We start from the raw sequence: 12,863 nt of genomic DNA on the forward strand, positions 1-12,863 counted from the left end.
AAAACAGCTGCTATAAATATGTTTATACATATAGGTCCTTTTTCCTCTTTCTTTGATCTCTTTGGGATCTTGGTCTCATTGCCATAGCTAGGTCAGGGGACAAAAACAGTTCAGTGACTTTTAGGGTGTCATTCTAAACTGTTTTCCATAATTGTTGAACCAATTCACAGCTCTACCAACAGTGCATTGGTGGGCCTGTTTTCCCTCAGCCCACTTTGAAGTTTACAGCCTTCTATCCAAATAGTACTCCCATCATGCCAACAATAATAACAACAATATTAAAATATGGCATCCAAGAAAGCTGACGTAGTGTGCAGGAAGTATTAAGAGAAGTGAAATGCTTTAGATGGAGGGTGGGGGTGAGGGTGGGTAATTCTTATTAGACTACACCTAGAACATTTAGTTCAATCCCAAACAACACATTTCAAGAAGGAGACTGGTAAGCTAGAGATCATCAAGCTAGAAAGCCACCAGGATGGTGAAGAACATTGGTTCATGCCATCTGAGGATGTGTGGAAGGAAATGGGGATGCTTGGCTCAGAAGAAACCCAGAGCATGGTGGGAGAACCGTCTACAAATATTTTAAAGTACATCGTGTGAAGATGGATTGGACTTGCTAAGTTTAGCCCCAGAGAGCAGACAATGAGTAAAAGTCACCAATTTAGACTTGCTATCAAGAGGACAGTTCCTAACAATTAAAGCTTTCCTAAAATGTAATTGGCAGACTCACTCAGAAGGCAGTGGGTTTGCCCTCACTGGGGGTCTTCAAACAAAGGCCAGATGCCCATTCATTGGGCACAACCCAGATCAGAATCAGGTTGGACTGGGTGGTTCCTGAGGTCCCATCCAACTCAGAGGTTCTGTGATTCTGTAACAACTCACCTTTGCATGATGCTTTCGGGTTGACAAAGCACTTCCTTCACAACAATGGCCTGAGGTGGAGAGTACCGTTAGCCCCATTCTACTGACTAAGAAACTGAAGGTCTGAGAAATAAAGGGACTTGTCCTAAGTCATATTGTAGTAAGTGGTAAAACTTTGGGGTCTTTGGAATTCAAGGCCACTGCTCTTTACTATGACCCAATGCCTCAGCGAATATCAGAGACCATTGTTCCAGTCCTATAGACTCCCCGAGTTCATCTGTATGGCTAAATACATGGGATAATAGGAAGGAAGGAAGGAAGGAAGGAAGGAAGGAAGGAAGGAAGGAAGGGAGGAAGGAAGGAAGGAAGGAAGGAAGGAAGGAAGGAAGGAAGGAAGGAAGGAAGGGAGGAAGGGAGGAAGGGAGGAAGGGAGGAAGGGATTAGGAAGGTAGGAGGGAGGGAAGGAGGGAGGGAAGAAGGGAAGAAGGAAGGAATTGCTCTGTCCTCCTCCCCTAAAAAGAAAAAAAAGGTCACATTATGGCCAGTCCTCTAGTGATCAGCTTCCTTCTCTTAATTTAGCTGGGTCTCAAGTGGCAGGTAGACTCAAAGTCTTTCCAGCTTGGCAGGACCTGCTGCAGATTGGGAACTGCTGGAGTAGCTTTCAAGACCTCCATGTCATGATATGGTATCAGATAATGATAGACAGCAGGAGCAGAGGTAATAGTAGTATTATTAAAGTAGTAGGAATAATAGTAATAACCTCTCTCTTTTTGGCTAGTCCTGTGATTTCACCAGCATAGGAAATTCCTTTGTATGGGAACTCCCAACATGGACAAGATCAGTAATGCATTGTAACTCAAGGAAACACCTATTACCAATGCAACCTATAATTCCTAAGACTATAGGTGTTCCAGGTATGAAGAAGTCAGGGTCACAGAGTCAATTGAACCTGTCTTTCTGAGTCCATGTGGAGGAGGAGGAGGAGAAGCTAATTTAAACATTTCTTATGATTTGCCTCTTTATCCTATAAATGGATTCCATTAATAGAATGATTTTTTTAAAAATTGCTTGAAGGTTCCAGTTACTGCCATTAAGTTCTGGTTAAATAAGGTTTTACTATCCTTAGATTTAACACAAAACCATCATAACCCTGGAATTGTGCCTCTCAAATGATTTCCAAAAGAGCTGTGTCCCATATATACCAGTTTCCCTTTGGCAAAGTGACTCTATGTCCTCCCAGGATTTCCCCACACCATAAGCTTGGGTCAGAGGCAAGTTCCTTTCTGCACTCAAAGCTGAGGTAAGAGTCTCCTAATGAAGAAGGAGGTAAGGGGAGCCTGAAAGCTGGGCTAGTCCTGCCTTCCCACTGTAACTGTCATCTATATGCAGGGCCACATTGATCAATCAACATGGTGCTTGGCACATAGGAAGTGCTGAATAAATGCTGATTGATTGATAGATCCAGCATTTATTAGGTGCCCACTGTGTGCCAGGTAGGAAGAAGCATAGCCTAGTAGAAACAAATCAATTCAATACATATTTATTTATTAAATACTTACTATGTGTCAGGCACCGTGCTGAGTGCTAGGGATCTCTCCCCCCCAAAAAAGGTCCTGCCTTGAATCAGCTCATAGTCTACTGGGTCTCAAGTCCCACCTCTGACACAGACTGGCTATGTGACCCTGGGTAAGTCATTTAATTTGTGCCTGTAAAATCATTACGAGACTATAAGATGTAAAGAGTTGCTGATCTGTATCATGAGAGATATTTTCCTTGCAGGGAAGCTCCCTACACTGATGAAATCATGGGTCCAGACTAAAAAATGATTTTTTTTAACAAACCCACTCTTTTAGGCACTAAAGAAATAAATATAAAAGCAACCAAGTCTCTGCCTTCAGGAAACTTGAATTGTATTGAGAAGGGAAAGGATAGTAGGATGTGTTGACAGATAAGTCTAAATACAAAGTGATAGAGACCAAGGTTTACATCTGAGGAAACAAAGGAGAGGCCTTTTGGGGAAGGCAGACCTTAGGCTGAGCCCCTAGGGAAGTTAAGGAGTTAGTGGGACCCCAGATCCAGACTCCTCTGGCAAGACCCGGCTGCTAGACCTACCTTGGTATTGAAAGCCCTGGCTTTAAAAATTGTGGTCAGTCATGACCAAAGCCCTGGGATCCTGGACCAGGAGAATGAAGCTTTACCCTCAACCCATTGAGAAACCTGAGCTTACCCTTTCTGTAGGTCTCAGTTTCCTCACCTGTAAAATGGTCATATTAGTTTCTGTCCACCTTCCTCTAGGAATATGCTGGTAACCAGCCACTGTGTTCTTAAGTACTCTGGAAGTACATGCTATTTACACATCTAGATGCCACATATCAAGGTCAACGTTTGCATGTCCCCACAGACTCGCAGAATGTTAGAACTGGAAGGGACCTTAGAGATCACCTAGTCCAAGCTCCCTATTTTACAGATGAAGAGACTGAAGTTCAGAGAGGTAATGTATTTTGCTCAAACTGAAGTAGCCAGTGATTGGCCAGCTGGGCACCGGAACCCAGGTGCTGGAACCCACACAGAGCCTGAACCCATGGTGCCCAGCTCCATAAGAGGTCTTACTCTTTCCACTACACTGGACTTCCTCACTATTGCTCTCCCCCTTCTTCCTTCCCTTCAATCATCTGTTTATTCATTGATCACCTCTTCCGAGTGAGACACTGAGCTGTGGGGGTCAAGGTGAAAGAAAGACCACAGATGGAAAACAAAGTCTTGGTCTTCAAATAGATGGCAATTAGTAGGGGAGATTAGATGGTTACACGACAGATCAATAGATTGATTGATAGATGAGTGATAGATACTAGATGCATGGACAGATAGGAAGAGAGAGAGAGAGACAGAGAGAGAGACAGAGAGAGAGAGAGAGAGAGAGAGAGAGAGAGAAGCCGGGGAAAGCACATTTTTAAGCACATACTAAACATAGGAACTAAGTGCTAAGGATAAGTATACAAGTACAAGTAAGCAAGACAGTATCTGCCCTCAAGAAGCTTATATTCTAAGTGAGTAAGACAACACATAAAGAGGAGTTAGAAAAGGAAGAGGGAAACACAAGGGGCATATGGAGTATAGATAGCCAGGAAGTGACCAGGAAGGTAAACTTGGGGAGGGGAAGCAATGCATGTCTGGGGAGGAAAGGGAGGCTTGGCTCTGGCATGAAAGGATCTCAGAGGAGAGAGCCATTCCTTCTCATCTCTGCGTACCCACAGTAATAATGATAATAACAGGATTTATATAGAGCTTTTTAAGGTTTGCAAAGCATTTTACATTTGCTATTTCATTTGAGCCTCACTACAAACCTAGAAAGTAGGTTATTGTCCCCATTTTACAGATGAGGAAACTGAGGCAAATAGAGGTTAGAGTGACTTGCCCAGGATCACACAGTTAGTGAGTGACTGAGGTAGGATTTGAACTCAGGTCTTCTAGACTCCAAGTTCAGCACTATATCCACATATCTGACCCAATAATACAGTCTTGGGCATTGTTTCCCTGCCACGTGATAGGGCCCCAATACAATTGCTTTCTGCATGGCAGCTTCTGGCTTCCAGGCATTCCACAGCCTACCATCAGACCTTATTATCATTCCTGACCTAGAAACGCCATCTTTAAATTCAACAGGTATTGAGTAAGCTCTTGGAATGTGAAAGGCTCTGTTTAAGTTACTAGGGACACAAAAATAAAAACACCTTCAAGGAGGTTCCATTTTCCCCCGGGAGCTCCAGCACCAAAGTAAGTAAGACAAGGCAGGCAGCAGTGGGGGCAAACCAGAGGGCCATCGGTCACCAAGCATTTGTTAAGTACCTACTACTGTAGGTGCCAGGCATCGTGCAGGTGTTTGGACTTGTTGTTTGTCCTTTGTTCTCAAAGACGACCCTGATGGGGAAGGTGATGTCATGACTTGGAAGTGAATTGGATTTAAGTGAGGCAGGGTGTGCAAAGTCACCAGCCTCACTCTCTCCTCCAGAGCCATCTTGGTCCATGGGTAAGATACAGAACAGGACGATTGGGGATGGCCCTGGATACAGTGTGAGACCTTGGCCCTTTTAAACTAAGGTCTTTCCCAGGCTTGGAGTACAAAGACAAAAAATGGAACTATGCTTGCCCTCAAGGAGCTTACATTCAATGGACAGAAATAGCATGGACACATATACATACATAAACTACATAGAAGTCAATAATAATAGCATTTATATTTGGAGGCAGCTACTTGGCTCACTGGATAGAATGCAGGGCCTATATAGTCAAGGAGACCTGAGTTCAAATTCGGCCTCAGACATTTCTAATATTGGAAGAAAGGATATGTTTATTCTGTTTGGAGTTAACAGAGAGGTTGATGTTGGCTCAGAGTAAGAAAGAAAAACTTGCTACCCATTAGAGCTGTCCAAAAGTGGAATGGGCTGGAGGTCATGGAGGTCACAGAAGTCTTCAAACAGGGGCTGGATGCCCAAGTATTGGGATGGTATAGAGGGGAGCCCTGCTTAGACATGGGTTGTACTAGATGACCTTTGAGGGCCTTTCCAAATAGGAGAGCCCATAACATCACAGGATGGAGAATAGTATATTCTAGACCAGATTCTAGATTGGCCTGGAGTGGCAGGGATGGGTATCACAGGGGCAATGGGGACTGGGAAAGGCTGTAATCAGGAGAGCACAAGATCAATCAACAAACATTTACTAAGCACCTACTATGTGTCAGGTGCTGTACTAAGGACTAGATTGGATTCAGGTCACTTTGGTTGCCTTCAACCAGTCTCAGGCCAATGCAGGCCTCTTTCTATCACCAAGTAAGGCAGCGGTTCTAAATAGACCCCATGCTTTCTCTCAAACCACCACTATAGAATTCACTGTAGATTGGCTTAAACTAGGATCAGAACAGAAAAACACTGGCCCAAGTGATAATCAGAGCCACCGTGTGGAAAGGGGGAGGGACTGGTTCGACACTTACTTAGTTGTGGGAATTTAAACAAATCATTCCATCTCTAAAAGCCTCAGTTTCTTCATCTGTAGTATTGGGATGAGAATTCTTGCATTGCCTAAAATAAGCAGATTAATTGGCTACCGAGTACTGGATTTGGAGTCAGAAGAGCTAACTTCAAATCCCATCTTTGATCCTACTAGGTGTGGGACCTTGGTCAAATCACGTAACTTCTGTGCCTCAGTGCCTCATTTCTAAAACAGTCATAGTCCATAAGCATATATGCACACATGTATACACATGTATATGTGTGTATATATATGTGCACATAAATATATATGAAGGAATGAGCATTTATTAAGCACCTACTATACTCCGGACACTGTGCTAAGTGTTAGGGATGCAAAGAAAGACAAAAGACAGCCCCTGCCCTCAAGGAGCTTACAGTCTAATGGGAGAGACAACTTGAAAACAAAGATATAAACAGGATAAAAAATAGGAATCATAATACCTTATGGGTTTTGTAAGGGGTAGAATGAGATAATACATGCAAAGCACTTTAAATACCTTGAAGTGCTATAAAAATGCTCCCAATTATCTTCACCTCCCTCATGGGGTTGCTGTGAAGGAAGCGCTTTGCCAACCAAAAAACAGTTGTAGTAATGATAATAATTGTTGTTGTTAGGTCTATTACATTGTGTGTATGAGTGTATATATACACGCACAGGTGATGCAGAGGATAGAGGGCCAGCCTGGAGCCAGGAAGACTTATTTTCCCAAGTTCAAATCCAGCCTTGGATACTTACTAGCTGTGTGACCCTGTGCAGGTCACTTCACCCTTCTTGCCTCAGTTGCCTCATCTGTAAAATGATCTGGAGAAGGAAATGGCAAACCATTCCAGTATCTCTGCCAAGAAAACCCCAATTAGGCTCACAAAGAGTTGTACAAGAGTAGAAAACAACTCAACAACACATAGATGGCTGCATATGTATGCATACAAACAGACACAAGGCATCTGGGTGGCACAGCTGATAAAGGGCTGGGCCTGAAATCAGGAAGACTGGATTTCAAACACAGCTGTGTAACCCTGGGCAAGTCACTTGCGCTTTGTTTACCTCAGTCTCCTAGGCTGAAATGGGGATAATAGCACCTACCTTCCAGAGTTTTAGTGAGTATCAAATGAGATAATATTTGTAAAGCACTTAGCACAGTGCCTGGCACATAGTAAATATTTAATAAATGCTCATTATCTCATTCATATATTTTATATATTTATACACAAACACACGTGTATACAATATGGGATATATATATATGTACATATATATTTATGTATTCATCTTTGAGAAAATAATTGAAGTATTTGAAGTTTTTAAAAACTTGTTTCTCTTACTGGCAAGTCAGCATAACTTATTGTCTGCCCACAGGTTAATCATTGACCTTTGTTTATCTTTACGGTTGAACTGTTTTTCTCTCTTATTAAAAGATCAGACAACAGATAGGTCAGCCACGAAGCCTGGCTCTGGCCTGGTGAAGTGTAACTTTGCATCAAACAAAGGAGTAAGACTTTGGATCTGAGGACGGCTGGCTGGCCTTTAGGCACTTTCCCTCAGTGCCTGCCATCTGCTTTCACCTCCTGCGGCCACACTCGTGCAGCCAAAGCTCTGTCCTGCGTCTTCTTCTCTGTCTCCTCTTTATTCCCTTCACAATTTTGATGATCACTCTTTATACTTCTAATACTTTCTACTTTCTAATGGGATGTGAGAGCTCCCTGCAACAATGCAGATCACAGCCCCTCCCTACAGGCTCACCCTGTGAGCTTGGGTAGGAAGCACCGATGGAAAGAGCAGCCACCCCTGATGTGCCCTCCTCTATGACCCTCAGCATGTCATCCAACCTCTCTGGGTCTGTTAATCATTCAACAAGCACATATTAAGTACTTACTATATGTGCTATTAAATCCTATTTTATTTTTTCCTAAATTACATGTAAAAACATTTTTTTAATATTCTTTAAGAGTTCTAAATTCTCTCTCCCTCCCTCTACCCTCCCTCCTTGAGAAGGCAAGCCATTTGCTATCGATTATATATGTGCAGTCATCTTACTGTATGTACTAAATGATTGGAGAAAGAAAGAAAGAAAGAAAGGAAGAAAGAAAGAAAGAAAGAAAGAGAAAGAAAGAAAAGAGAGAGAAAGAGAGAGAGAGAGAAAGGAAGAAAGAAAGAGAGAGAAAGAAAGAAAGAATCCTTGTCCTCCAGTTGCTTACATTCTAATGTGCGAGACAACATGCAGATTTTTACATATAGACAAGCTACATACAGGGAAAATTAGAGGTTATTGCAGAAGGTCTCAGTTTCCTCATCTGTAAAATGGGGGGCGGGTGACTAGGTTGTACTCAAGGAGCTCTGACCACAGAGAAGGGGCTACAGGTCTTGCCAACTTTCTCCTGAAATCATCATAACAATAATGGTAATGAAAATAGCAAACATTCACACAACACTTCATGTGTGCCAGGCACTGGGCTAAGTGCTTTACAATTATTATCATTTGATCTTCACAATAACCCTGGGAGGTAGGTGTTATCATCCTTATTTCAGCTGAGGAAACAGGCAAACAGAAGTTAAAGGATTTGCCCAGGGTCATACAACTAGCATGGGTCTAAGACTAGATTTGAACTCCAGGCCCAGTACTCTATCTATTGTACCACCTAGTTTCCCAATCATGAAAATAACAATGTAGTGCATGGAGTGCCCATCAGTCATCACTGGCTGTTGCCTTACAACCCATATTTTTATATGTATTTGTATTATTTTATATATATATATTATATACACACACACACTTCTGATGGAGTGCTCATCAGTCATCCATGGCTCTTACCTTACAACCGACCCATCTTCTTTTATGTGTATTTATATTATTTTATATATTTTACATTTACATATTATATACACACACACATCTGATGGAGTGCCTGCCCATCAGTCATCACTGGCTCTTGCCTTACAACCCACCCATCTTCATATATATGTATATACACACACACACACATATATTATCAAATGTTTTATTCTATTTCTCCCTCATAATTTCACGCTTGACTATAAAGCAATAATATATAAATGTGAGTTATTTGTATTGTTTCACTCCATAACTAACCTAACCAGTATGTATATATGTTATCTCAAGACCAGGCATTTCAGTTCAGCAAGTAATTATTATGCAGCTACTTGGTGCCAAGCGCTGTGTTAATCACTGGGTTTACAAAGATAAGTGGTCAAGCCAAGCTTGGCTACTTACCAGGTTGCTGGCTCTAAAGCTGTTGCTATTTGTCCTTCCTTTTCAAAGAAGGTGGATGAAATCACAGGGTGATGCCTTGACTCGTGCCTGAATTGGGTTTAAGTGAGGCAGTTGGGGTTCGAGGGTAAGGACTTTATCATCCACCATAACTCTTAATGACCATCCATTTCTTAAGCATAGAAAAGTTGGGACCTCTGTCACTGAAGCAAGTACTCCAGGGGTGGGGAACCTGGGGCCTCAAGGCCACATGTGGCCCTCTAGGTCCTCAAGGGCAGCCCTTTGAATACAAACTTCACAGAACAAATCCTTTTATTAATTTTTATATAATTTATTTATTCTCTATTAGGGAGCCAGGAACCCTTCCTTAGCTCCCTGTGGCTTCCTGCCCGTCTTCCCCTACACTGCGGTCTACTTTCAGGTCACCCTCCAAGGGGGAAAGAGAACCAGGTTGTACTCAAAAGCTGAAGCAGAGCTTCCTGAAAAATCACGTTTGGGGACAGTGTGGAAGAGTGAGTAGTCAGAGAGCCAGTCTTGTGTGACTCCAGGGGGGAAAAATCATTTAGTGAATAGAGCACTGGGCCTGGAGTCAGGAAGACCCCAGTTCAAATCTAGCCTTAGACACTTACTATGTGATCCTGAGCAAGTGACTTGATCTTTGTTTGCCTCAGTCTCCTCAGTTGTAAAAGGGAGATAACAGCACCTACCTCCCTGGGATGTTGTGAGGGTCAAATGAGATAATACTTGTAAAGTGCTTAGCACAGTGCCTGGCACTTAGTAGGTGCTATAGAAATGCTTAGTGAAGTCCCTTTCCCCTGATCTGTATTGGCAAAGAGGGTTTTCTCACCTGGAATTTCCCATACCGGTAAAATATCAGGTGCTATCCCCACCCCCTATCTTAGTTCATGTTCTAGCTCTTATCTTCTTTATCAGTCATTTGGCATTGAATCATCTCCTGGCAGTCAGTTAATAAACATTTATTAAGTGCCCACTATGTGCCAGAAAGGCAAAAGACAGTCCTTGCCCTCAGAGGAATCTAAGGGGTTATAGAGACAGATATGTACAAACAAGCTATGTACAAGGGAAAAAAAATAATTAAGAGGTTTCCTATTGAAGGTGGAATTTTAATTGGGCCTTGAAAGAAGTCAGAAAAGATAAAAGGAGGAGAATGAGCAGGGAGAGGTCTCCAGGCATGGGGGACAGCCAGAGACAATGCCCAGAGATGAGAGATGGAGCATCTTGCTCAACGAATAACCAGGGGGCCAGTGTCACTGGATGGAAGAGTACGTGTTGGGGAGCAAAGTGCAGGAAGACTGAAAAGGTTCCAGGAGTGGGCTGGGCTACCAAGGGCTCTGAACGGCAAACAGAGGATTTTGTGGGTTTGATTCTGGAGGCAATAGGGGAGCTGCTAGAAATTATTGAGTAGGGGGTGACTCGGTCAGATCTGCACTTTAGGAAAATCAGTTTAGTTGCTCAATGGAGGATGGATTGGAATGGGGAGAGAGGTTGACCCACGGGGGGCTATTGCAGTAATAGGTTGATCTACCAGGGGCTATTGCAGTAATCCAGGCTTGAGGGGATGAGGGCGGCACCCAGGTGAAAGTGGTGTCAGAGGAGAGAAAGGGGTAAATTGGAGAGATATTGCCAAGGCGAAATGGATAGACTGACTGCAGCTTAGATATGCGGGGGCGGGGTGAGAGATAGTGAGGAATGAGGAGTCCATTCCCTGAGACCCACTCTATTATTATTGTACAGAAGTTATTAAGCATCTCTTGCTTTTATGTCAGGCCTCCTCAAAGACTGTAAGCCCCTCGAGGGCAAAGGATTGTATCTTCTTTGTAGTCCCGCCCCCACCCCATCCCGCAGAACCTCAAAAAATACTTGGCCCCACCAAGGACCAGCACTAAACTATAGAAAATTTTTCACCAGGCCTTAGAAATTCCCCAGGGCCTTACTTGAAAGGTTTTCCAAAGGTCCTTCTTAGCCCTGTAAGAAACAGAAACAAACCTCCCCCAATATCCTCCTTTTCATCCTTTCTTCTGCTTCTCCCACCCTTGGTTCTCAGTCCCAATCTCCTAGGGACAATAGGAGTCGTTGCACGGAGGCAACAGTGGGTTAAGCAGGCCTGAACAGAGCTTTGCTCTTTCCCAGATCTGCAATCTAGTAGTGAACCCCTCGATCCCAGGTCCTTTCTCTCTCCAGCGTTTCCTAACACTCGCCTCTTGGCTTTGGTTTCAGCCACTGACTCATCGTGTTTGAAAGCTGGAAGCATAAAAAGTCAAGAGAGCCATAACCATGGCAGATCAAGTAAGTTCATTAGAAATTCCTCTAGAATGGAAGCTTCATAAGGAAAGGGAATATCCTCAATCCACTTGATGTTACACTGTAGCTTCACAGGAGTTCAGATGTCCACAGGTGTCAAGTTAGGCTTGGTATAAGGAAAAACCTTGCAACTAGAAGAGCTCTCCCAAAGGGACCTGGGCTGCCCTGGGAGATAGTGAATTTTCCCATTCCTGGAGCTGTTCAAGCACAGGCTGAATGACTTGGATGGGTTGGACAAGATGGCGTCAGAGGTCCCTTCCAACTCGAGCATTACGTGGGTCAGTGAAAACATGGTGGAAAGAGGCCTGGATTTGGAATCAGGAGGTAATGGTCAAGGTGTTGGCAGTGGTTTGCCTTGCACAGCACCCTCGAGGCGCCCTGCTCCATCAGCCAGGTGAGCTTGCCTGTCATTTGCATGACAGTTGGCCAGCAATGGGTAGAGATGACTAGAAGTCACTTCAAATCTCTGGGCCTCGGTTTCCTCATTTGAAAGCATGAGGGGGTTGGACTAGATGGCTTCTAAGGTTCCTTCCAGATCTAAATCAGTGCTCCTGAGATGAATAACTCATCCAGTCACACAACTGGTAAATAGCATGCAAACCCAAGTCATCTTTCTTCAAATCCAGCCCATGCTCTTTAAGGTCTAAGGTGCTGGCTCCCTAAAGCCATGCTGGTTACAGAGAACTCTGAAGGCCATCTCTTTTTAAAGGGGATTCCTCAGGGGAGTTTTCCAATCAAATTTAAAAGCATACCTCTCCCCTTCCTCCAGTATGTCTTCGGCACATATATGCTATCCAGGAATCGTATGATAAGAAAAGGTGGGCTGGTATCACAGTGAGAGATGAAAAGTAGGCAGAGCACACCACTTATCAGTCACTCAACAAGCATTTAGTAGGCACTTATATAGGCCAGGTGCTACGCTAAGACCCTAAGAAACAAAGAAAGGCAAAGATCCGGTCCCTCCCCTCAAGCAGCTCACATGCTAACGGCAGAGACAACATGAAAATAACTATGTACCTACACACCACATAAAGTGTAAACAGACAGTAGTATCAGAAGAAAGGCAGCCGTGGTGCTAAGGACCAGAAAAGGCCTTCCTCAGAAGGGGTAGGATTAGAGCCGAGCCTTGAAGGAAGTAAAGAGCATTCCGGCCTGGAGCCACAGCCAGTGAAAAAGCCTCCTATTAGAGAGGGAAGTGTGGGGCTTAAGGAGCAGAAGGAAGGTCAGCATTTCTGCATCATAGATTGTGAGGGTTGGGGCAGTAAGGTGTGAGGAAGGTAAGGAGGGGCCAGCTTCTGAAGGCCTTGGACTGACAAACAGAAAAGAAGCCACCGGAGTTTACTGAGTAGGGGGTGACATGGTCAGACCTGAGCTTTGGGAAAATCACTTTGGCGGCTGGTTGGAAGGTAGACTGGAGGGAGAT

At 43.7% G+C, this 12,863-nt stretch overlaps 1 protein-coding gene across 4 annotated transcripts in view; it reads left to right on the forward strand.

Moving 5' to 3' along the window:
* The window catches only part of ELF5 (E74 like ETS transcription factor 5), a 77,260-nt gene that overhangs the window by 61,580 nt on the left and 2,817 nt on the right, over positions 1-12,863 (forward strand). For all 4 annotated transcript variants that reach the window (XM_027837898.1, XM_027837897.1, XM_027837899.1 and 1 more), the window contains one exon: positions 11,357-11,425. In XM_027837898.1, the coding sequence (XP_027693699.1) occupies positions 11,357-11,425 (69 nt within the window). The remainder of the gene's footprint in view (positions 1-11,356; positions 11,426-12,863) is intronic.

Source organism: Vombatus ursinus, unplaced genomic scaffold (assembly GCF_900497805.2).
Source record: "Vombatus ursinus unplaced genomic scaffold, bare-nosed wombat genome assembly UNPS02014822.1, whole genome shotgun sequence".
Taxonomy (NCBI): Eukaryota; Metazoa; Chordata; class Mammalia; order Diprotodontia; family Vombatidae; genus Vombatus; species Vombatus ursinus.